Source organism: Eurytemora carolleeae, unplaced genomic scaffold (assembly GCF_000591075.1).
Source record: "Eurytemora carolleeae unplaced genomic scaffold, Eaff_2.0 scaffold334, whole genome shotgun sequence".
NCBI lineage: Eukaryota > Metazoa > Arthropoda > Copepoda > Calanoida > Temoridae > Eurytemora > Eurytemora carolleeae.
The window spans coordinates 41,709-69,361 of record NW_019396897.1 but is presented as its reverse complement, the minus strand read 5'-3'; the positions used below and the strand labels follow the sequence as shown (position 1 = coordinate 69,361).

The following is a 27,653-nucleotide window of genomic DNA, read 5'->3' as shown; positions in this document are numbered from 1 at the left end:
AATATTTTGAAAAATACAAAGAAAAGATATATTTAATGAATGAAATAATGAATCAAAGATTAATATGAAGATTGGATTCAAATAAAATATTTAACTCAAGTGATATCAGATATTAGTGATATTTAATTTACTAACATTTTTTGAAAGGAATGAAATTTATTTCAAAAATAAAAAATAGAAGGATTGCATTGATAACAATGTTAATCAAATTAAAGTAAATGAGATGGATGAGGACGAAGGGCGGATGAGAGATGAGGAATGGTTTCCAGGTATACTTTATTTACTGCACGTTTGATGACAGGTTATATACTATAAATCAAACTTCTGATTAAACCAACCAACCCCTTCCTGACAGCAGCTTACATAGTACATGCCCCTGCCTGACTGCAGCTTACATACATCTTCCTGACAGCAGCTTACATAGTACACACTCTTTCCTGACTGTAGCTTACATACATCTTCCTGACAGCAGCTTATAAAGTACATACCCTTTCCTGACTGAAGCTTACATACATCTTTCTGACAGCAGCTTACATAGCACATACCCTTTCCTGACTGCAGTCTACATACATCTTCCTGACAGCAGCTTACATAGTACATACCCTTTCCTATATCTTCCTTACAGCAGCTTACACAGTACATACCCTTTCCTGACAACAGTTTACATTCATCTTCCTGACAACATCTTACATAGTACATACCCTTTCCTGACTAAAGCTTACATTAATCTTCCTGAGAGAAGCTTTAATACCCTTTCCTAACAGAAGCTTACAACCCTTTCCTAACAGCAGCTTTATTACCCTTTCCTAACAGAATCTTAATTAACATTTCCTAACAGGAGCTTACTTACTCTTTCATAACAGCAGCTTAATCATCCTTTCCTAACAGCAGCTTACATACCCTTTCCTAACAGCAGCTGAATTACCCTTTTCTACTAGCAGCTAATCTACTCTTTCCTAACAGCAGCTCAGTCTCGCGAACACATTCCCAACAGAACCTCACTGACCCTATCCTAAAAAGCTTAATTGTCCTCTCCGAACAAAAGTTCACCAATCCTTTCCTAATTACAACTCTGCAACCCCTTCCTAACACCAGCGAACTTGCCTTTCCCTTTCCTGACATTAACTTAACGATACTTTCTGAACATCAGCTCACAAAACCCTTTCTTAACGGCACCTCACCCTTCCTAACCCCAACTCAACCACTTCCTAAAACTTCTTACTAATAGGACCTATTCCCGATATCACCTTATCTAATCCCACCTCAACCCCTTCCTAAAAATCGTACTAACAGGGCATGTACAATGTACAGAACAATTTAACCAGTTCATTACAACAGACGACAAACCTATATTCATAAATACAAGGTGTCCCAAAAAACATGGAAATTCAGTGACGAATTCGATATCGTCTTTGTTATGAATTAGCATTGTAATACCTAATTTCAAAAGCCATAATATTATAATGTCTGCTAGGATTTATTTTATGAAAACGGTAAAAGGGTGTAAAGATGTGTCAATAATATATCCGCAAGATGAACAGTGAATACGGACAAGTTTACTCTGTTTGTATACTGCAATTTTCTTGTTTTTCTAAGTACAACTGTATGCAGACAGAACATAAACAAACAAAATGTGAACATAGCAGACGAAACTCTTACAGATTACAGCTTTCTCAGTAGGTATCACTATACTACATAAATCAAAGAATTATTTGAAAAGACGATATCGAATTCGTCACTGAATTCCAATGTTTATGGGGACACCCTGTATAAGATCTCAGATTGTTTAGAAGACGGGAATGCTTTATTGGAGAATGACGACGCGGAGAGTAGGCAAACAAGTAATAGGAACTAGATAGAAAGTGAATATGTGTGACAAGATTAGAGGGGCGGTATGACGACATGGTGTCAGGGAGAGTTTAAAATTAGAATATATCTGATACTGCCAACCAACCTATTAACCACACCTTTCACATTTAACCACACCAGGTTCCGTCAATCAGGGGTGTCAACCCAGAGCTTGTACAAGTTTATACCCGGAGAACATGCAAGATACCAGGATACCAGGATACCAGGATATCAGGATATCATGAAATCATGACATCATGATATCAGGATACAAGGATATCTGGATAACAGAATACCAGGATACAAGGATACCAGGATATCAGGATACCAGAATACCAGGATACCAGGATATCAGGAATACCAGGATACCAGGATACCAGAATATCATGATATCATGATATCAGGATACTAGGATACCAGGATACCAAGATACCAGGATACCAGAAAATTAGGATATCAGGATATCAGGATACTAGGATATCAGGATATCAGAATACTAGGATATCAGGATATCAGTATATCAGGATATCAGGATATCAGTATATCAGGATATCAGGATATCAGGATATCAGGATATCAGGATATGAGGATATCAGGATATCAGGATATCAGTATATCAGGATATCAAGATATCAGTGTATCAGGATATCAGGATATCAAAATATCAGGATATCAGGATGTCAGGATATCAAAATATCAGGATATCAGGATATCAAAATAACCGTCACTAAACCTAGCATATAATCATTAAATTCGCTCTGGAAGGTCTACAGGTTTAAAGTATAAAATATCTTGTATCCTATATTTGAAAACACTATTTTTCTCTTCAATGAAGTATAAAGACTTCAATGATTGTGAAAGCAAAACATCTGAAAAGAATTTCAATAAATTCATTTTGGTTTTCATACTTCTACTGATTTCTTGCAATTTGGTTTTTATTGAATTCAAACATTTTATGAAAAGTGAATGCAGGTTTTGAATATGAATGATTTTGCATAAAAGGTATTACACTCGTTAATAAACCATCAGAATTTGAAATTCTTGAAGAAAATGAAAAATAGTTTTTGCAGTGAAATTAGTTCAAACAACACGAGACTTTAACGAGTGATGAGAGTAAATTTATGCCAGGATAGATGGATAGAATAATAAATATACATTTATACCAAGATAGATGGATACAATGCTAAATATACATTTATACCAGGATAGATGGATACAATAATAAATATACATTTATACCAGAATAGATGGATACAATAATAAATATACATTTATACCAGGATAGATGGATGCAATAATAAATATACATTTATACCAGGATAGATGGATACAATAATAAATATACATTTATACCAGGATAGACGGATACAATAATAAATATACATTTATACCAGGATAGATGGATGCAATGCTAAATATACATTTATACCAGGATAGATGGATACAATGCTAAATATACATTAATACTATGATAGATGGATACAATAATAAATGTACAGTGATACTGGGATACAACAACAATGATACTGAAGACACAATATTAGTTAATACAGAGTGTTACATAAAGCATAAATGGGAATACTGACAGAAAAAGGAGGATACAGGAATATTGAGGTTACAGATGGATACTGCAGTATAATTCTAGAGAATACAATAGGATACAGTAGGATACAGAAGGGAAACTGGGAGATACAAGCTAGGATACAGAGGATACAATATCTAATTGTGAAATTAAGAAATAATCAACAGTTTTCTCTTTGTTTTCCATATCTATCTTTATTTTGCTTTTTTACATTTAGTTATATAATCACAAAATATGAGATATCACAGTTTATGAAGAATATCAAACCTTTCAATCATCTAAACTCTGGAGATCATATTCAGATTGTTCCCTGAAACATGATCATATTCTGATTGTTCCCTGAGACATGATCATATTCTGAGTGTTCCCTGAAACATGATCATATTCAGATTGTTCCCTGAAACATGATCATATTCAGATTGTTCCCTGAAACATGATCATATTCAGATTGTTCCCTGAAACATGATCATATTCTGATTGTTCCCTGAAACATGATCATATTCTGATTGTTCCCTGAAACATGATCATATTCAGATTGTTCCCTGAAACATGATCATATTCTGATTGTTCCCTGAAACATGATCATATTCTGATTGTTCCCTGAAACATCATCATATTCTGATTGTTCCCTGAAACATGATCATATTCAGATTGTTCCCTGAAACATGATCATATTCAGATTGTTCCCTGAAACATGATCATATTCTGATTGTTCCCTGAAACATGATCATATTCTGATTGTTCCCTGAAACATGATCATATTCTGATTGTTCCCTGAAACATGATCATATTCTGATTGTTCCCTGAAACATGATCATATTCTGATTGTTCCCTGAAACATCATCATATTCTGATTGTTCCCTGAAACATGATCATATTCAGATTGTTCCCTGAAACATCATCATCGTAATTTTTATATTTTTGTCTACAAAGAAACCGAGTCTTTGCTACAATCATACTTTAATCCGTATATCTTTGCAACCTGATGGTGTAATTTTCCACACTTTTCTATATAGTAATTAGCCTGATAAATCTTATTCTATTGTAAAGGGAGTGTAAGCGTAAATTCAATGAACAACGGCATCCTATAAACTTTTCTCTGAGTAAAACTGTATGAGTAATAAATTTAAATTTAAAAGTTAAACACTTGTTAAGATAAAATTTTAAGGTAACCGCTGTTAACTGTGTATTCCACTCTGAAGATACTGTTCAAGGATTCTATAGATATTAATATAGCTTAGTTTCACCAAGATTAACAAGATTTGGCCAAATTTTACCAAAATTTGCCAATTGTGACCAAAATTTACCAAGTGTGTCCAGTTGTGACCAATTTTGCCCATGGTTTGTGGCGGCTATGAAAGTCGTCTTTTCTAGGAAGAACCTTTCGCGGCAGGGAGAAGAATAGAGGAGTTTCTAGAAGAGACGACTTTCATAGCCGCCACAGGTTGACAAAATCTGACCTTTCTTGACCAAATTTGATCAAACTTGACCAAGTTGGACCAATTATAATCAAATCGTGTTTGATCAACTTTGCCCAAAGGTATTGAGTTTTTGACACGGACACAAATTTTCTATGTCTCTTTATTTTTCAAAACTGATGGTGTAAACCTTTGATACTTTGAAACTTAGATTGTTTAATCTAACAGAATTTATAGTTTGAAATATCAAAGGTCCACGGCATTGGGTCGCAGAGATAGGGATTATGAAAATTATAAATTCCTTTGACTAAGTTTAACGAAGCTATGACCAAGTTTAATCTCTGGATTAAGACTGACCTGTCCAAGGTCATTGATCTGATCAGGTCAGGTAGAGAACATTTAAAGCTTTCAGCAGTTTGAAGTTCAAACTCTCCTTCTCTAAATATTTTTAAGAGCAAAATTAATATTTTTAATAAGTAAAAACTTTTGCATCGTAATTTTAAATAACTTTTAATTCTAACAGATTGACAATTGAACAGTAAAACCTAAACTATTAAAAAGACATACAGGGTTACCCACAAATGATGAGACTGGACTGTACAGAATATTTAATTAGCCCTCTTGTCTACATTTATATGATTACCAGCAGTTATAATAATATTTCAGATAGCAAACATAATTCTTTCTTAGCTCATTTTAATCCTTTATCTTTGTTTGTATTTTTTGCGAAATAATCTTCAATGATAATATTTAGTTAGTTTAAAAGCGTTTAAGGTCGACATTAAAGTCTCATCTTTTCTGGGTTACCCTGTATATCAATGAGTTTACAACCGGTCCACAGATTATTTTGTGAAAATAAACAATTTGATTTTCCCGCCAAAACCATGGCTGATTTCAGATAAAAAACGATCTTTGTATATCAGTCTCATATAAAGGTTTAAAGGGTACATCAGCAGTTTATTGTAATTAAATTAAAATCAAGTTTATTTCAAATTAAGTCTAAACCTGCAAAAAACTGGTTTTATTAAAATTATTTTAATTTTTAATTTTTAATACTTTATTTAATTTTTGAAATTTGTTGTTGTTGTTTAACTTACTTAGATGGAGAGAGAGGAATAATAAATTGTTTCAATGCTCTTTCCTAGGAGTGTAAACACCAATATTTGTTTTGTTCAGAGATGTTTGAAGATTAGAATATACAACTTTATTCATGAAAGATCTTTCATAAATTAATTAGATCAAAAAATTTGACATATAAAAAATATTTTAGGCTAATCTGCAGATTAAATCAAACTCTTTGTAAATACAAAAATGTGATCTCGGCCAATAAGAGATTCGACAAATGCAAGCCAGATTCATAATCAAAGATTGATCTCTTCAAATTAAAAGTTTCAACAATGGATACAGAGTTAAGGTTCAATATGATACAACAGTACCGATCTGAAATTAAAACAAAAGTCAAGTTATTTCTCTGAACTTGAACCCTGTTACTTAATGACTTGAAGATGTGTGATGGGGGGGGGGGTAATTTGTTAAGGAAACCAACGGGGACGGGGTAATGGAGGAAACAGACCTACGGTTTATCTGTATGCAAGACTTGTCCAACCTTAGACAGGGTGATTGATTCAAAATATGAGGATATATATATATATATAAGGTGTTAAGTCAGATAAACAGTGTTAAAATAAATACAGGATGAGACTTTAATATAAATGATAACGACCATTTAAGGGTAAAATTTCAAGATGGAATTTGATCTTGACCTTGAATTTAATATATATATAACTAGTCTTTCATTGAGATGCTAAATGAAGATCGAAACAAATAAAATCTCATCCCTTGTGGACAACCCCGTAGTTTGAGAAGTTGAGACGGTTTACGGGAAACCAACCAATCGAAACCAATCGAAAATGTTATAGGTACGATTCCTTTTGATCTTCTTGATCAATTTTCAAAAGCGTACAACGAAATTCAGTAAACTTTTGATATTTCAAACTTTGATTATTTTATCTATCAGAATTCATAGTTTGAAATATCTCAGGTCTACATTAGGTTGCGAAGATATAGTGATTTGTAAATCAGATTTTGTGGCCAAAACTCAGTTCATTTCGCCCCAGGACTAAATAATTGCGTTGAAAACCTGTACATATATTAAATATGAAAATGATTGTAGAGTTTAGAGTAGATAAGAGATGTATGGTTTAAATATGTGGATTAAACTTGAGTTTAGAGTTGATGAGTGAAGTATGGATTAAATATGTGGATTAAACTTGAGTTTAGAGTTGATGAGTGAACTATGGATTAAATATGAGGATTAAACTGGAGTTTAGAGCTGATTAGTAAAGTATGGATTAAATATGTGGATTAAACTGGAGTTTAGAGTTGATGAGTGAAATATGAATTAAATATGAGGATTTAACTGGAGTTTAGAGCTGATGAGAGAAGTATGAATAAAATATGTGGATTAAACTGGAGTTTAGAGTTGATGAGTGAAATATGAATTAAATATGAGGATTTAACTGGAGATTAGAGCTGATGAGAGAAGTATGAATAAAAGATGTGGATTGAACTGGAGTTTATAGTTGATGAGTGAAGTATGGATTAAATATGAGGATTTAACTGGAGTTTAGAGCTGATGAGAGAAGTATGAATAAAATATGTGGATTGAACTGGAGTTTAGAGTTGATGAGTGAAGTATGGATTAAATATGAGGATTAAACTGGAGTTTAGAGCTGATGAGTGAAGTATGGATGTTGTTGATTAAGTATGAAGGATGATGATGTATTGGAGAGGGGGGGAAGAGTCAAGGAGAGTAGGGGGGAGAAACCAATGTTAAACCTTGAAATTAACCACAGATTGGGTGCTCTTCCTTAAGTTTATCATTAACACAGACTAGACCCCATCCTAGAACTACAACACTAAACATTACATGATTTTAATAGTTTTAATACTATTAATAGTTTTCATAGCTTTAATAATTTTAATAGTTTTCATATTTTTCGCAGTTTTAATAGTTTTCATAGTTTTAATAGCTTTCATAGTTTTAATAGATTTGATAGTTTTATAGTTTTAATAGTTTTAATAATTTTCATAGTTTTCATACCCAGTATATCTAGTCTACCTAGTCTACCCAGTATATCTAGTCTACCTAGTCTACCCAGTATATCTAGTCTACCAGTCTACCTAGTCTACCCAGTATATCTAGTCTACCTAGTCTACCTAGTCTACCCAGTATATCTAGTCTACCTGTCTACCTAGTCTACCTAGTCTACCTAGTCTACCCAGTATATCTAGTCTACCTGTCTACCTAGTCTACCTAGTCTACCTAGTCTACCTAGTCTACCTAGTCTACCTAAGCTACATAGTCTACCTAGTCTACCTGGTCTAGCTAGTCCACCTATTCTATCTAGTCTACCTAGTCTATCTAGTCTACCTAGTCTACCTAGTCTACCTAGTCTACCTAGTCTAGCTAGTCCACCTATTCTACCTAGTCTACCTAGTCTACCTAATCTACATAGTCTACCTAGTCTACCTAGTCTAGCTAGTCCACCTATTCTATCTAGTCTACCTAGTCTACCTAGTCTACCTAGTCTACCTAGTTCTAGCTAGTCCACCTATTCTACCTAGTCTACCTAGTCTACCTAATCTACATAGTCTACCTAGTCTACCTAGTCTAGCTAGTCCACCTATTCTCTCTAGTCTACCTAGTCTAACTAGTCTACCTAGTCTACCTAGTCTACCTAGTCTACCTATTCTACATAATCTACATAGTCTACCTAGTCTTCCTAGTCTAGCTAGTCCACCTATTCTATCTAGTCTACTTAGTCTACCTATTCTACATAATCTACATAGTCTACCTAGTCTTCCTAGTCTAGCTAGTCTACCTATTCTACATAATCTACATAGTCTACCTAGTCTTCCTAGTCTAGCTAGTCCACCTATTCTATCTAGTCTACTTAGTCTACCCAGTCTACCTAGTCTACCAAGTCCACATAGTCTACCTAGTCCACATAGTCTACCTAGTCTACCTAGTCTACCTAGTCCACATAGTCTACCTAGTCTACCAAGCTTACCAAGTCCACCTAGTCTACCAAGTCTACCAAGAGTACCTGAGAATAGCAAAGACGACCCCTATAATAATTGCAAGATAATCAGGTTTACAAATCCCACTCATCTCCAGGTTTACTATACCACCATCTAAAACAATCAATTAATCAATCCAACATCATCCTAACAATCAATTTATCAATCTAGCATCCTACAAACAATCAATTGATCAATATGAAACCATTTAAACAATCAATTGATCAATCTAACACCATTTAAACAATCAATTGATCAATTTAACACCATCTAATCAATCAATTAATCAATATAACATCATCCTAACAATCAATTGATCAATCTAACACCATCTAATCAATCAATTGATCAATCTAACACCATCTAAACAATCAATTAAACAATCTAACATCATCCAAACAATCAATTGATCACTCTAACACCATATATTCAATCAATTAATCAAGCAATTAACCAATGAGCCTTTGTTTTTTACAAATATAAAACATTTATTGGTGTATAAACTGTAGTTGTGAACTAGGCCGGGTATAAAACTGTTGAGCAGCATGATGTTGGCTCAGATTAAATGTATGAAGATATCCCCCATACATCCATTCTTCCCTGTCCACAACATTCTCCAGATATATATAGATATTCACACAAACTCCCCCCCAGCATATTCTGGTTTTCAAGTACCCCAGCAGGGATAGGGTTAAGCTTACTATCTTCTATTTTACATGCCATCCACACAATTATCCCCCCCCCTTCCCAGAGCTCTACACGTACTATACTGGAACATTGGTCACTGGTGCATGACCACTTTTAAGCCTATTTTCATAAAATCGGTTAAAATCCTGTTGAATCTGAGATATAAACCTTTACAGGTACGAACCATTAGTGGTATAATCCAATCTTTCTGGCAAAATCTCCGACATAGGAGATCTCTTAATCTGCCCACTTGGAGACAAATTAGTTTCCCTTATTGCCAGAAGGCGTATTCAGAATTTCAGAAATTCATCAGTGAAATCTATGATTTTCAACGGGAACTGAGTTCCCTAGAAAAAAAATGCAAGCCCCCCTGGACAAATTCCTGAATACCCCCTTTATTATTCCGATCATTTAAAAGTTGCCATCTCTATATTGTTTTCACTCCCCCTATTATTTTATTTCATTACAACCATGCTTTTTAACAATTTCGACACTTTTTGTGCTGAACACTGTAAGCCGGCTAATTAGGACTCAAATTGTGTCCTCTTGTTTTTCTTAAACTGAGAACATTGCCATAAACTTTAATATTCTCTTCCCTATTTTGTTGCAACTAGAGGATTTAATCCTTTGATATTTCAAACTTTGAATATCAGATATAGCATGGCAAACCCTATCGGACATAATGAGGCATGCGTGGATAAAAGGTTTAGAAAATTAGAGTTTGTGTTTAGTTCCTTTAATAAAAATTGAGAAACGATTTGAACGTGTTAATAAATGCTTAATTTTCTTTTTCTTCAAATTTAGCCATTACCAGGATCATTGCAAAGTATTGCAGGTTCTAGAAGCTTCTTGAGCCGGTCTAAGGCTTCTTTAACATCTACACTGGAATACTTCTTCGATCTTCTTCGCGGCATTGAACTCTCTAAACTCAATATCTTACTATGCACAGCGTCCGACACTACAAACCAAGATAATCAGTAGATTTTACCATTTCAGAAAAGTTTTGCAGCCTGGTAAATATTTTAAAGCATTTTATATAACTTTTATAAGATTACTAACATCATGTTTTCAATTTTAAAAATAATTACTGAAAAAAAGATATAGTGAATTTTAGTTTAATTTTCTAAATTTCAACTTGACATTTGTTGTTATTTTGCTCATTAAAGGGACTGTACACGTAATTTCAAGTGACCCTCAATATGAAAGAGTGACATGTCCGATTCACAACTCTACCCTCTAAAGCTTTGTCTGATCAAGTGTAAATTAGATATCCATATTTTTGTATTTGAAAACGGTTTGCTTTCATTTCTGGTTTCTGTGCAAAAAAGTAGTTTGCGTACTTATTTCTTTAGAAATAACGGAGAAATTATCAGAATTAAACAGTTTTCAAGCCAGAAGAACGACGTTGCTACCAAAAAATTGATAAGATTAAGGTGTCAAGGTTACTGTTGTGAATCAGGCGTGCCTCTCAATCAAAATTACGACGACATTCCATTTTTTTGGTGCGGCCTCTACTTCATTTTCCTAGAGTACAGGAACAATCTGTATTAAAGTACAAATCTGACATAGTACTATTCAAGTTCATTAAAACAGATATATCGAGCTTCATGAACCCGTCCTCCATGCTCTCGAAGGTGTTGTTGGCGAGGGTGAAGGCGGGGTTCACCATGTTGGTCTGGGGGAGGAGCTTCAGGTTGTTCAGGGATCCAGGCTGGATGTGTTCAAAAAAGTTGTTTGAAATCTCAATTGTTTTCCTTGCACTGAAAAAAAAAATATTTTTGATCGCCCGAATGTTTAAACTTTTCTATTCTAAAACTTTCTCTGGCGATTCAATTCATTTTGTCGGAGAAAATCTCTCTTAAATTCATTTCTTAATCATCTTTGGGGGATTTTCCATATATCCCGGCAATTAACTTAAATCCTTTAATTTAGAAGATTACGCGGTGGATATTATTAACTTCAGTGGATGCGGCTAAGCGCAATCTAAACCAAAAGTTTTAGTCTCTGTAAGATTACTCATTTTTTCTTTTTATCAATATTTAAAAAAATCTAACCTTAAATTCAAGGTGTCTGTTTCAAAGCTTTTGATTACGTTGTCCCTATAATATATATATAATATATATATAATACAATACAATACAATACAATACAATACATTAAAAAATGGATGTGTTTGTGTTTATGAGGGGAAGGACACGAAATCCGTTGAATTTATTTAGTTTGAAAGTATATAAATACTAAAGTAAATGTAAAAACAAAAAATGTTTTACAGTGGTCGTCGTATATATCAATACAATGAAGACGATTCTTTTATTTAAATTTTTTATTTCTTCAAAGCTTTCAAACAGCATGATTGAAAAATAACATGGAAACTGCTGCCAATCAACTGTGTTTAGATGTACACTTGTAATTAGAAAAAAAGCTTATTAGAAATCAAAAGTTAATGAGAAAAGTCGTCTTCTTTGTATTTATATAAACGCTATATCCACTTTATGTTATTGCAAATTTTCTCAATTCCGAACAACACTTTTTAATGTGTTTTCTTCGGAAAATGTCAAAATGTGGAACTTTATATTGAAAAAAAAGTTTTTTGCTTTATTAGAGCAAAGAGAGGTATTTGAAATTTTTATTTATTTTATTATTTATTTATTAATTCATTTTGAGTAAGGGGTGTAAGCACAAGCTCACGCATACAAAATAAAACGATACATTGATAAACCTATTCCCAGTTTGTTATTGAGTTCTATCACTTATATTGTTTTGCTTAAGATTGGTTAAAAGTTATGTACCCCAACGTTTTGTGTTGCACCGTTGTCTCAAGAAAAAAACTTGACCATGGGTATCCCTATAAACCATAGAAAGATTTGAAATTAGATCTAAAGAAAGACCAACATAATTTTAGTCAAATCATACTTTGAGTCTTTGCCAATAATTAAAATTTTAATCCCTATATCATTGCACAATGATGGTAAAAAACTTTGATATATAAAATTCGGTTGCAAAGATGTAGGGATTAGAAAACGAGAGTTTTTATAAATTGACTTCTTAGTATTTCTGATATTATATTGGCAGTTCTGCCAATCAAGTAGAATCTTGATATTTCATATCTGATTCGAATTACATTATATCGAGTAGTTACCTGAATTTGAATACATTAACAACAGCTCTGATCATGTTTGCATCGACTAGATGTAGAACAGAATCGGATATCTCTAGATAACTAAGAAAAAAATGGGTTTAAAGAAAAATTGTGAATAGTGAGTGAATTTTTTCGATTGCTCATTTTTTTATAATTATCCAGGGTAAAAAGTCTAACTGTACGCGGTACATGTGCACGGTCCCTTAACTATGAAAATACGAAATTTTATAATCTTAGATTTTACTATTTGACGTGTTTTCAATTTCCTTGTAGTGTACAACCTGAAACGCCATAAAATAATATATTATACAAAAACCCTTTTTTATCTTATGAAAAAAATGTTTCTTTGGTTCTATAATCTATATAGTGACTTTTTAGATATGCAGGATTTTTTCTTTATTTCCATTACACTGTTATAAATATAAAATATATTACATTTTGTTGAAAGAAAACTGCAAGAAGTTTCAAATTCAATTCAAATTATTCCAAAAAAATGTTTTGTAGGTCCCCCTGTGTTGAAAACTTAAAACATGGAAGAGAACCAAATTTTATAAATTAAGTGTGATGTAGATGAACTACGTAGAGTTGAACTAGCTATAATTGAGAGATTACAGAGCTAGAATTATACCTATTTAAACTATACTCAACCTTCAAAAGTTGCCTGCTCAGGGCATACAAGGAAAATGTGATCTTTGCAAGAACTTTTGCATAAAACAAACATGTTCAAAGATTTCAAAATGGAACTAAAATTTTACTTCATTTCTATTGTACTTTAATATAAAAGAATATTACATCATTTAGAAAAATTTCGAGGTTTTAAGTTTTCAAAGAAATTTAAAGGTTTGATAGTCTCCATGAATTTCTAAAAGCCACAAGTATTGACTTTTGTCAATAAATAGTTTAAACTCCCACACTGATAAAGAAGAACGGAAATTAAATTACAAAATAACCTTCAGAATGTATACAGGGGTAGATTTTTTCTAAAACTATTGTTTTTCAATCTCTTAAAAATCATTCCTAAATCTGAAATTTACACTTTTTCTGTAGTTTTATTCAGTTATTAATAGTAGGTTTACAAGTTTTACAAAAATAGGAGAATAGAAGAAGGTTTCCAGATTTACAAGAATGAAAGAAAAGAAGTAGGTTTACAGATTTGCAAGAATAGGAGCAAAGAAATAGGTTTAGATGATAAAAGTAGGTTTACAGGTGTAGAAGGAGAAAAGTAGGTTTACAGGTGTAGGAGGAGAGAATTAGGTTTATAGGTGTAGGAGGAGAGAAGTTGGTTTACAGGTGTAGGAGGAGAGAAGTTGGTTTACAGGTGTAGGAGGAGAGAAGTAGGTTTACAGGTGTAGGAGGAGAGAAGTAGGATAGGAGGATATCTTTACAAAAATATGAAAATAGATGAAGAAGGAGAGGTTTATTTGTATAATGCAATGAACTTCGCCATTTTGCATTTTATTAAATGATAGGTTCATGATGTCTATGAATTAATATCTTGGATAAAAAAAAAAAATAAGAAAACGAGAAATTAGGGTAAGATCTGATAGCGTTATGAGATCTACCTTGAGTTTAGGTTTATGTAGTTTGATGTTCCCTGAGTAAGATCGGATAGTGTTATGAGTTCTACCTGGAGTTTAGGTTCATGTAGTTTGATGTACCCTGAGTAAGATCTGATAGTGTTATAAGTTCTACCTGGACTTTAGGTTTATGTAGTTTGATGTACCCTGAGCAAGATCTTACAGTGTTATGAGTTCTACCTGGAGTTTAGGTTTATGTAGTTTGATGTACCCTGAGTAAGTCTACTCTCCCTGATCACAACCCTTTCTATTTCTTCCTGCGGAAAAATCAGACTATAAAAGAACTTCTTCATATTCTGAGAAATGTTCAAGATTCATTAGTGATTTGAATATGGAAAATTCTTGAAAAATTTTGAAAAATCTAGAAAAATCTAGAAAAATCTAGAAAATCTAGAAAAATCTAGAATAATCTATAAAAATCTTTAAAAAATCTAAAAAATCTAGAAAATTTAGAAAAACAACAAGAACAGAACAATTTAGCCGCGTTCTAAGTAAGAGAAAAAAGAGTTCTAAGTTAGAAAAAAACTACAAAAACCTGAATTTGAAAAAGAACAATTGCCAGAATGTGTTTAAGATCCAGAAAAAAAACCACCCAGAATCACAATTAAACCCAGAATCTTAGTTGAAACAAGAACAAGAAACAGAATCCTACACTAAAAATCACAAAAACAGATTTTTAAGTATGACCCTAAAAAAAATCTGAATAATAATGAGGAAGATATCGTTTTTTCTATCTTGAAAAGACATAAAATCTGTGAATTTCCTTCATGTCTCTGCTGACTAGATTTGCAATTGAATCCCAATGGAAAATTATCAATTGTAATAGAATAACGAAGCTATATTTTCCTTATTGCTACGAATCGGGCATGTCGTTCATCAAACAGATGATCACTTGAGATACGTAAACATTCCCTTTAAAATATTTTGATGTGAAAGATAAAGCAAGTTCTCCTGATAGTATTAATATAGTTGTCCTCTATGATATTGTTCTGGAGGAGTAAACTGGTTCTTGTTACAACCTTCAGGGATTCCCTCACCTTTCCTACGATCTGGTTCCCAATTAAACTAAACTTTTTTAACATTATTTTTCCTTTATTTAAATAGAGAAATAAAGGTCTAATAGATGAAAATATTTAGATAGACCACTTATCTTATATACAGGGTTAACCACAAAGGATGAAAATCTCAAAATATGGCGATTCCTTGGTTGAATTAAATCTTCTGCCTTGGACATAGTCTTATAAGGACTTATTTAATAATTTGGCATAAAGCACAAACTGTTTACAGTTGTGGGAAGTTATAAATAAAAGGAAACAGACAGTGTAAATACTGTTTACAGTTGTGGAAAGTTATAAATATAAGGAAACAGACAGTGTAAATACCGTACAGACAGTGTAAATACCGTAAGGACAGTGTAAATTCCGTACAGACAGTGTAAATACCGTACAGACAGTGTAAATACCGTACAGACAGTGTAAATACCGTACAGACAGTGTAAATACCGTACAACCGTCATTAAAGTCTCGTCCTTCAGAGACGAATGTACGAAATTAATTCTGTTTTTATATTAAAATTATTAAATAGGCCGATTAAAGAGAATATAAATGTCAGAAGACAAAATTTGACCTTTACTTTGTTTCTTTACAAGAGTTTTAGACCGCGTTAAAGTCTTTTCATTTGTGGTCAACTCTGTATTTAAATTTATTTAGAAAGGAACCATTTCTTCGCCTCAAACTTTAATTTACTAATATCATATCTACCTGATGTCGTCGTAGACCTTTAATATTTTAAACTTTGAGTTCTATATAGATAACAGAGGTTTGCACAATCTAAATTAGAGCTCGAGTGTTAAATTCCTCTTAATGTATATATTCACAAATTACAAAGAACTTTTAAAAGATGAATTCTGAAGAATAATGTTCATTCCTGACAAAAACTCCCTCAAGATCAAATGCATTGTCAGATTCAAGACTCATCCTTGTATTTTCAATAATGATTGTCTCTGCGAAACACTTGATGAAGGTTCCGTAGATTATGCCCAGGTGACTGTTCACGACCCTCAGCAGCTTCAAGGTTGATGTCTGGGGGAACACGTTGTGAAATGTCTTGTTGAAGAGCCTTTCATTGAACAACGGAAACACCACGTTTTCTAAATCGAGCACCTCCAGATCGGATAAATCTAAATTTAAATTTTAAATTATTTCAATTTTTGATTCATTTTTAAACTTACCTGAAAATGTTTTTTCTTCGACTTTTGGTATTCCAGTAGAGACAATATATAGGTCTGTTATTCCCTTACCCAGAGAACCTAGACCACTATCCAACCTATCTACTAGAGAACCTAGACCACTATCCAACCTATCCACTAGAGAACCTAGACCACTATCCAACCTATCTACTAGAGAACCTAGACCACTATCCAACCTAACTTCTATAACTTCTAGAGAACCTAGACTTTCTAACCAATCTGCTAGAAAGTACAAAGCTGTAAAAAAAACTAAGTTTTTGGCGCAAACTCAAATTTTCTAATTCTAAACTCTTTTTGCTTTTTATTTACACTGTACACTGTACATGGTGTCTCCAAAACGCTCAGTGCTGATCGAATTTTACATTGTTAGGTATTATAGAATGTCTTTGGAACATTTGCGATCAATTGATATTATTTTAAGGGTTGTATTCTCCGAAATTAAGTAAATAAGAAGAGTTTAAATTTTACCAATTTGGCCATTCGGCTTGGTTTAGTGAGTTCTTTAATTTTTCATCATTTTTTATATCTATTTGGTAATTTGTATTATCAAAATATAGATTTGAATGCAAAGAAAAATTTTCTTTTACCTTTCACAATATGCCGATATTGGTTTTCGACTTAACCGCAAAAATGGCAAACTTCAAACTGCCATAACTTCTTTAAGTTTTGTATTTCAGACTTTAAATTGGTATCCATTGATCGGAAATGTTTCATAAACTTTAACAATACCCAAATTTGTGAAAATCAAAACATGATATAATATCTGAAAGAGCGTTTATTGGGACACCATGTACTTTCATAACAATAAATCAAGTAGTATTTGACACTGAGTAAATGAGTTTACAAGTTCTAAGAATGGCAAGGTTAGACAGGGTTCCTGGAGCTAAGTATAGTGCGGAGATGCGTCCTAGGAAAACCAACCTTTCTCCCGAACCAGAGAAAGAGAGAGAACCCTGATTTAATTTCACAGAGGTTGTGTTCAAGATTATTATTCTCCTGACATCAAATAAAAATAAAATAAATATTTCTGTGAAATCCGCAAACCAACTGAGAAAATACATCTGCCAAGGTTCCAATAGAACAGCTGGAATTCAATAACTTCAAGTCGGAATTAGATATTGAACAAGTTTAAGTTTAAGGTAACTGCAGAATGTTTTTTTTACATAAGAAATGTCGCTGACGATTTTGTAATTGGTGTATTTGAAATATTTAAAAAAATTTTTAAAACTATTGAGTGCACTTTATTAGAAACAGCTAAATTTTAAATTAAAAAGGTGACTGTTTTATGGCTCCCCCTCTATTTCCAAAAAAAATGCTCTTTAGAGAAGATTTCGGTATTTAGCCAGAGGTAGTAATATCATTATTAATTTGGTTTCGTGTCAAACTATTAAAAAGTAAAACTTGAAAAGTTCAATCATGCTTAGAAAGTTTTCAACCATGTTTTGCTAAACCTTCCCCCCTCCTTTCCTGCTTTTAATTAGGAAGTTTAAATGATGATATAAAAACTTAACCCTAAACAAGCTGTGGTGAGGGGGTGTTTGGACCAAATTTTATATTTTTCCGGCCTATTTTCCATTTCTTATGTTATGTGTATTAATAAGTGTGAAAAAGTTTTTGCTGGATTTTTTTTTAGTTTGCTTTTGATTAAAATGAAAGTATTTTCACACCGAACGTTGTGATCATACAGAGTGGTTCTACATTTCCGAGATTTGAGATGTCAGGACTTAAATCAGTTGGAACAATAAAGAGGGTGCAGTTTGAACGGAGAGGTTATTAGATAGATGTATACAATTAAACCTTAAATATTCTTTAATAACTTATTTTTAAATGTTTCCTTAGTTGTTCAGTAAACTGAGGAATATATTCAACTACTACTTCTTTGCAGTCTGAAAGCTGAATCTAAAATAACATAAGAAACATATTAATTTGTTATTTTTATCTTTTACGCTCTTTCGCTCACAAACCACAGAATAAAATGAGAACATGGAAAAGTACAACGTGCGTTTACTGTTAAATGGTAAACTGTAAATTGTAAACTGTTAACTGTAAACTGTAAACTGTAAACTGTAAACTGTAAACTGTAAACTGTAAACTGTAAACTGTAAACTGTAAACTGTAAACTGTAATGAGCTCAAGAAAGAAATGAAGTGGATGTTAAATTAAACACTAAGTAATACATTTGGAATACACTATTTATTATTTACTTCTTTCCTTTTCTAGCAAAATAAAAAATAAAGACGAAATTATTTTAAATTTTTCTGAGCCAATGTAATCTTTCTTTGAAGAATATAATAAAAAATCCTTTCAATAAGTATATAAAGCTGACGAAAATGCTGGTTGGTGAATGCCACAGAATCTTTATATTTATTCCGAGCATTTATGATAATTATACAATTTCCTTTCAAATTCCAGTATTAATTACTTTTCTTAAATAATTTGTGCATTTCATTGTCTTTTTAATAACAATCAATATGTGTAAAACTAAATTGATAACTACTATAGGCAAGATAATCACAAAGGGTTACCAAATAATTTATTGAGAGAATAAGAACTAATGAAAAAGAGTAGATAAGATTAAAAACCATGATGGTTTCCTACATAATCCTCACCGTGTCTATGGATGGTAGAAAGTTCCCGAAGATTTGTGAACTCAGCTGAAGAACCGGTTTTGACAGAGAGCACGTGCAGAAGAGTACACCTTAAACATCAGCTAATTAGATAAGAGAACTGTAGTCGTAATTTCAGAAGACCCTCCATGCAAAAATTGCAATGCCCAATTCACATCCGTTCACAGCCTCGTCTGCTCAAGTATGAATTAGATAAAAATAGTTATAATTTTGAAAATGGATTATTTTCTATCATGTGGTTTCTCTACAAACGTGACTTCAGCATTTTTCTACAGGGAAACACTTAGGATTTATCTTAAACACTTTTAAATCTATTAAAACAACAATCTTTGAATTTAAGGGCATTTAAAATTACGCAATATAATCCCTTTAAGGAAAACTACCTGAAAAACAGTCACAGGAGTCTGAGTTACACAATCCTATTCGTACAGCGCTTCGTTCAGCTGTTCCCATGTCTTAACGGTGTTAAGTTAAAATATATCCTTATTTAAGCAATGTTTCTTGTAACCTGCATCTAAAGTTTTTCTTGTTTCAAGCAGTTTGTCCATCGTTGATTCCAGAAAATGTCCCTTCCCATTTATACTCTCCAAGATCTGTCTTAATCACATTTAATAATTAATAGCTCGATAAAAAAGACTAGCATTATTCATTCCTCTTTCTATTAAGCTAAATCTAGGAGACAGCTTTTCCTTTTTTTGCAAAAACTTCAAACTTCTTCGATAATTCTATTTCTGGTTTCTATTTACTTGATGTTGACCATTTCCTGGCGTTGCTTACAGAATAATAAACTTTTTCTCCACAACATGCTACAGCTCTCAATATATATTAATTATCCTTTCTCACTTCTCTCAATACAAATAATACTTCATGCTTTACATTTAGTTCACATCTTAGCATATAAGCATCATAATAGTCCACAATTAGAAAATTTATAACCAATTTGAAATTGAGTCTTTGCCACAAACTCAATTTTCTAATCCCTATATTTGTGCAATCTGATGGCGTACACCTTTGATATTTTAACTTAAATTATTTGATCATGATACAGAGGCAGAATTTAAAGAATTTTAGCCGTGGCTTAAATTTGAGACTTGGCTCAAATTATGTGGTTCCACTTAAAATTGTATTCAATGTTTCAAGATTTACGCCGGCGCTTAATTGAAACCGGTTTTTGGCGTATTTGAGACGCTGCTAAAATTATTTAAATTAGGACTCAGACTTCATGAAGGGTGTACATAAAAAAGGTTTCCACTAGCATTTTGTAAAATCTTGTAAATTCATGTTACCTAATATTGGTTTTCATGAAACTAGTCCATGCAAAAACATCGGATTTAGTAGCTAACTGGACAGTAGACACATAGACTCTATTAACCTTCTAAACTCTACAAAGGTTCTTATTTGAGTCCATATACTTCTCCTCTTTACTGATGCTTCTCTTCAGGGTTGGCAGGGCAGGGATTATACTGTTATCTTTATCTAGTTTTTTATGACATCAGCTATTTAAGTTGCTTGATTTTGAGGTTTCAGTCACTAAGGAAAGGAACAGCTGATCAATACATTTGGAGATACTTAGCAGAGCTTATTACCCTATTTTCACTTTTTAGTTTCGTATGTTCGTCATGCTTCCTTTAAATATCTTTATCACTTAATTTGGACACCTGTATACATGAGAGGAATTTTTTCTTGATTTGTTCGGATTTTTCCTTGGCTTGGGCCTAAAATATCTTAAATAAGCTTCCTTCCACTCTCTTCCAAATGATTAGACATATTTTGGCAATTGATTTTTGTTTTGAGAGCTTGCACATCTTGGTTTGCAGTTATCTCTTGGACTTTTTGGGAAATTTTTTAATAAAGGGTCGATCTTTGGTCAATGCAAACTTCTTCCTCCTGTGTATGTCTATGATTTAGGAAAATTTTCAGATAAACATAAATTAGAAAAGAAATGGAAGGTGAGAATCTTTTTAAATGTACACCTTTCAGTCTTAAATATCTAAGGTCTATGATTTTGTGTTGCAAAGATGAAAATCAGAGTTTGTGGCCGGCTCTCAAAGACTTAATTTCTTTGCATGTGCATGAACATTTCGTAGAAATCAATCCACACAATATGCACTTTTGATTATACATCACAATTTGCATAATTTTTCGCCAAATTTTTTATAACCCATTATAGTTTATAATCCCTAGTATATAGTCCATATTTTACAACCTACTTTACAATCCCTAGCTGAAAATTCATAGTTTACAACCTAGTTCATAATCCCTAGTGAATGATCCATAGTTTATTACCTATAGTTTATAATCCCTAGTTTATAATTCCTAGTTTAAAATCCCAATAGTTGATAATACCTAGTTTATAATTCTTAGTTTACAAACCCAGTTTATAATTCCTAGTTTACAATCCCAATAGTTAATAATACCTAGTTTACAAACCTAGTTTATAATTCCTGGTATACAGTCCCTAGTTTATAATTCCTGGTATACAGTCCCTAGTTTATAATTCCTGGTATACATTCCCTAGTTTATAATTCCTGGTAAACATTCCCTAGTTTATAATTCCTGGTATACAGTCCCTAGTTTATAATTCCTGGTATACATTCCCTAGTTTATAATTCCTGGTATACAGTCCCTAGTTTATAATCACTGTTTATAACCCTTGGTTTACAATCCATAGTTTGCATATATATCTCTTCTAATATAATCAGTGCTTGTACAATTACACTTTTATAATCTTATTTAATTAGGTAACTTTCAACCTTTGCTCTATATACCCAGGTTATACATGTATACATGTGTATATATATAGATATGCTTGATAGCTACGCTTGTGTCCCTGTGTGGCATTTAGAGCCCAAGTAACAGCTTATCGGATAGCTACTGAGATCGAGCCCATTGATAGTTGCATTGATATTTCACAAGATGGCAGTCTAGGGAATTGTGTCCTGTTTTCACTTTGACAGCGGACAGGTTGTACCTGGACTGATACAGTTTAGAGACAAGTTTTAAGAGAGTACGGCATTTACTATATATAGGACCAGGGAGGTGTAGAACCAAGGAGAAGGATGGATATAGGACCAGGGAGGTGTAGAACCAAGGAGAAGGATGGATATAGGACCAGGGANTTATGGAGAGAGAATAGATATAGGACAGGGAGATGTAGAACAAAGGAGAAGGATGGATATAGGACAGGGAGATGTAGAATTATGGAGAGAGAATAGATATAGGACAGGGAGATGTAGAACAAAGGAGAAGGATGGATATAGGACAGGGAGATGTAGAATTATGGAGAGAGAATAGATATAGGACAGGGAGATGTAGAACAAAGGAGAAGGATGGATATAGGACAAGGAGATGTAGAACAAAGGAGAAGGATGAATATTGGACAGGGAGATGTAGAATTATGGAGAGAGAATAGATATAGGACAGGGAGATGTAGAACAAAGGAGAAGGATGGATATAGGACAGGGAGATATAGAACAAATGAGAAGGATGGATATAGGACAGGGACATGTAGAACAAAGGAGAAGGATGGATATTGGACAGGGAGATGTAGAATCATGGAGGGAGAATAGATAAAGGACAGGGAGATGTAGAACAAAGGAGAAGGATGGATATAGGACAGGGAGATGTAGAAGAAAGGAGAAGGATGGATATAGGACCAGGGAGGTGTAGAATTATGGAGAGAGAATGGATATTGGACAGGGAGATGTAGAATTATGTAGAGAGGATATATATTGGACAGGGAGGTGTAGAACTATGGATAGAGAATGGATATAGGACAGGGAGATGTAGAACTATGGAGAAAGAATAGATATAGGACCAGGGAGGTGTAGAACTAAAGAGAGAGAATGGATATAGGACAGGGAGATTTAGAACTATGGAGAGAGAATAGATATAGGAACAGGGAGATGTAGAACTAAGGAGAGAGAATATATATAGGACCAGGGAGGTGTAGAACTGTGGAGAGAGAATGGATATAGGACAGGGAGGTGTAGAACCATAGAGAATAGAATATATAGAAAGGAATTAAAAGAATCTCATCTCTCGGTATGAATTTTTTCAGTCCCTTTCAGCCTGAAAGGGAGTTCAAAGTGTACAAATCATGTAAATGTTCACAAATTATATGCAGTAGAGTACATTAATACAGTATGTTCCCTAGACTATCCATTTCAATTTCGAATTTTTTAAACTGTTAAATAAACTTTATAATGAATTAGGTGAATAAAAACATCATTTGATTTATAGTTATAACGGAAAATCATCGTTTGTAAAGTGGAAGGCATAGAGTCTATGTGAAATGATCATTGGTCAATTATGAAACCAGCCTATTTCATAATTTGGTTTTCTTTTAACAATAATTTTAGATTTTCTATAAAATGATATTCCAGGGCCCAACAGGTTATATAGCATAAATATGTGAAGTACACCTGCAGTATGGAAACAGTACAACAAAATGGCCGTTTTACACTTTTTTGTAGTAAATTCCTCTCTATATATTCTATTCTCTATGTGTAGAACTTAGGAGAGAGAATGGATATAGGACCAGGGAGGTGTAGAACTATGGAGAGAGAATGGATATAGGACAGGGAGGTGTAGAACTATGGAGAGAGAATAGATATAGAACCAGGAAGGTGTAGAACGATGAAGAGGGGGATTGATATAGGACCAGGGAGGTGTAGAACAAAGGAATAATCAGCATAACATTCTGAATTTTTGAATTGTGATATTAAAACCAAGTTTACAGGCTACCGTCTACTGACTCTTTAAACAAGAGCTGAAACCCTTCACTGTATAGCATGGTCAAAAGGGCTTGTAATATTAAAACTGTCTTTGTTTGCTTTATTTTAAAAATGAACTTACTGTATTTGATTCTGAATGGATAGGTTGGTTTGAAGGATTAGAAGGAAAATAATAAATCTCTGGGTACATGGTTTCATCTATAATATGGTTTCATCTAATAAGTTTTAATCAAGGGAGTGTTTCAAGAAACCAAAGATGGACATAGCCGAGGTTAGAACTATAGATTAAGTAAAAGTACTCATTTGCGTTGGACGACGTTAGTTTCCTTCCAGTTAAATTTCACCAGAAGGGGATCTTTCATATGCCGCACAGTCTCGACTTGACTGTATTGTATTGTACAGTTTACTATATGGCTTGCTCTAGCTGACTAAAAATCGACCCGGTACTTGAATTTTACCGGAGTTTACACTGATTGTTTTAATATCTAATTTACCAATAGCATTTGGAAATTATGAACAAGTAATATTAATATCTGTGAGAATTCCCTAACGTTATGTTAATATTTTTAAACAAAACGTTCCAAATTGTAAAATTATTTCGATTGTACTATGGTACGATGAAAATGTTTACAAAATTTTCGGATTGCAGTTTTCTGAAGGAACTCAAAATTTAAAACTTCCGATCAAAGGTTCGGTCAATACTTTAATACTTTAACACTTCAACACTTTAACACTTCAACACTTCAATACTTTAACACTTCAACACTTTAACACTTCAACACTTCAACACTTTAACACTTCAATACTTTAACACTTCAACACTTCAATACTTTAACACTTCAACACTTTAACACTTCAACACTTCAATACTTTAACACTTCAACACTTCAACACTTCAACACTTCAACACTTCTACACTTCTACACTTCAACACTTCAACACTTCTACACTTCTACACTTCTATACTTCTACACTTCTACACTTCTACACTTCAACACTTCAACAATTCAACAATTCAACACTTCAACACTTCAACACTTCAACACTTCAACACTTCAACACTTCCATACTTTGACACTTCAACACTTTAACACTTCAACACTTCAATACTTTAACACTTCAACACTTCAACACTTCAACACTTTAACGCTTATAGATCCATAAAACTATAATAGCGCATCCCGTTAATTTAAGATTTTTTATAAAAATATATAAATATATTTTAAGTAATATAAAACAAAGAAGACTAAGGTGTAGATATGAATAGATAGCAAACCTATGAGGAAGTAAAATATTGATAAGGGTTTAAAATATTGTTAACCAATATTGATAGATCAGATCCATGGAGTATGAAATAGAAGGGAGATATAACTGACGCGGCCCCCCTACCACATAGGAGTATACATGCTTTGCAGACGGGTACTCCATTTGTGTATGAAATATTCAGAATGTAGGTCATTGTATACGCGGTAATTGTACATAAGACAAATATTTCTTATTTAAATGACTAGCCTTAGAGGGCGCTTCGCGCCCATCTTCTAAATTTATTAATTGTGAACATGTTCTCTTTGTGTACATCGTAAAACAAAACAAAAATAATTCGCGGATTTTCACAAAAAATTTCGTGGATTTTCAAAATTTTCAAAAATTTAATAAAGATCGAATTTTGATGGAGACAAATATTTTAAATTTTGATCATTTGGGCCCGATCGGTTCAGCCGTTTTGACGTTTATTGGATACAAACCAACAGACAAACAAACAAACAGACAGACAAGCCAAATTTATATATAGAAGTACTGTCTTGCCGCGTCTGCAGTTTTATCTCCCTTCTATTTCATACTCCTTGATCAGACCTCAATATCTATCCAAGGCAAGGAAAGTTTCATGCTTTTGCGTATTCTCTGCGTAAATATTTAAACCAGTTCGCTTTGGGCGGTGTTTGTAAACAAGAAGAGATGTCTCAGTGTTTTTATAGTATCCGAGGAGGATAAAAGCATTTGATTTTGAAAATTTTGATATTTCACATAATAGTTTCCTATGACTAGAAAATTTCATTAATTTTTTATGTGAAAGAAGGCTGTGACATCCGTCTTGTGTTTACTTTAAGTTCAGACACAGTACACTGCAGTACTAAAAATGCGTACACCTCTGAAATAATATTATAATTCTTAGTGTCTATCTATCTATCTATCTATCTATCTATCTTTCTATCCAAAGAGAAAGGAAACGAAAAGGTAAAGCTTACCCTATTAATCAATTAATAGGGTGGTCGGTTGTGTACATCTCGATATGTTTACGTCTCAAACATTGTACGCTTTTATAAATGTAGTAAATGCCCTACTCCATAACGGTTTCTCAAACATGTATCTATCCTGGTACAATTCAGTTTCACTCTGAATTCTTTCAATACATCTATGCTGACCGTTCTGGGTTTTCCTCTCTCGTACACTTCCATTACTTCCCCTAGAGCTGGAAATATTTCCTGATAATCTTGTACGGTCCAGCCCAATATGATCTTAACTTGCCACAGCTTCCAGGTACAATCTTCAGTTCAAAAATCGAGACCCACTCATCTTCAAACCTGGACATGATCGTTTTGTAGTATTGAGAATTCTGGCGTACTGTGGCTTGTTGTATCTCTCTCATACCAGCAGAAGCCCTCTGGAACCTTCAGTCCAGTCTGATAACTCCATTTCCCTGTCAGCATTAGGTACGGGATATATCCAATTCCAAGTGTAGCTTCCTGTCCGTGCATGGCCAAGAATGGGGTCTGACCTGTGCTGGTGTCCACGGTGCAGGCTAGACAGACTGCTTTCACACCCAGATCCCATTCATCCTGTATCTCTTCTATATATCTATCTATTTATCTATCTATCCATCTATCCATCTATCCATCTATCCATCTATCCAGCTATCTATCTATCTAATCATCTATCCATCTATCCATCCTTCCATCTATCCTTCAACCACTGTAGAGTGTATGTGAAGGGACACAGTGTTAAAACTGATGAGAATATAATGGAGAGAGATTGTAGAAGGAAGTGTTGTGTACTTAGGTTTACTCTGCCAATCTTTTCTTTACTTCTCGTGAATATTAACTCATTAATGAGATAATTAAATATCTACCAGGGGTGCATCCAGGCTTTTATATAGACATTTTATACGAATATTCAAGTAGTAAATGGTGATGCATGTTTTTTAATCATAAACAACAATTTATTTAAATGTAAAATATTTACATCTGTATGAATAAGAATCTGTATACTATTAATGTTTACATCAGCATAAATAAGGATAATGTACTGCAAATTTTTACAACTGTTTTAACAAGACAAAATGTATTGCTAATGTCTACAACAATATAAATAAGATTAAACGTACAGCAAATGTGTACAACTGTATAAATAAGAATAATGTACTGCAAATGTTTACAACTGTTTTTACAAGACTATATGTACTACTAATATCTACAACTGCTAATGTTTACAACTGTATAAATGTACTTGTAATGTTTACAACTGTATAAATGTACTGGTAATGTTTACAACTGTATAAATATTCTTGTAATGTTTACAATTGTATAAATGTACTGCTAATGTTCACAACTGTATAAATGTACTTGTAATGTTTACAACTGTATAAATGTACTGCTAATGTTTACAACTGTATAAATGTACTACTAATGTTTACAACTGTATAAATGTACT

At 33.0% G+C, this 27,653-nt stretch overlaps 1 protein-coding gene across 5 annotated transcripts; it reads right to left on the bottom strand.

The window, feature by feature from the left end:
- Positions 1-3,592: 3,592 nt before the first annotated feature.
- On the bottom strand, positions 3,593-24,170 carry LOC111709889 (uncharacterized). 5 transcript variants are annotated; one of them, XM_023483825.1, is made up of 19 exons: positions 24,067-24,170; positions 19,718-19,806; positions 19,593-19,664; positions 19,192-19,280; positions 18,417-18,481; positions 17,460-17,578; positions 16,565-16,642; positions 16,261-16,513; positions 15,286-15,399; positions 14,515-14,607; positions 12,758-12,838; positions 11,673-11,717; positions 11,143-11,378; positions 10,430-10,576; positions 8,958-9,045; positions 7,718-7,766; positions 5,946-5,989; positions 5,206-5,286; positions 3,593-3,740 (listed from the first exon to the last, which is right to left on the bottom strand). In XM_023483825.1, exons 1-19 carry the CDS (start codon positions 24,141-24,143, stop codon positions 3,701-3,703), a joined length of 1,860 nt encoding a protein of 619 aa, XP_023339593.1. In that variant the 5' UTR covers positions 24,144-24,170; the 3' UTR covers positions 3,593-3,700. The 5 variants fall into 5 exon arrangements, 4 of the variants coding, with proteins under 4 accessions (XP_023339593.1, XP_023339590.1, XP_023339594.1 ...); XM_023483822.1 differs by lacking the exon at positions 3,593-3,740 and adding an exon at positions 3,805-4,320; XM_023483826.1 differs by lacking the exon at positions 3,593-3,740 and adding an exon at positions 3,805-4,320 and having other exon boundaries at positions 14,515-14,591; positions 15,372-15,399.
- Positions 24,171-27,653: the final 3,483 nt, after the last annotated feature.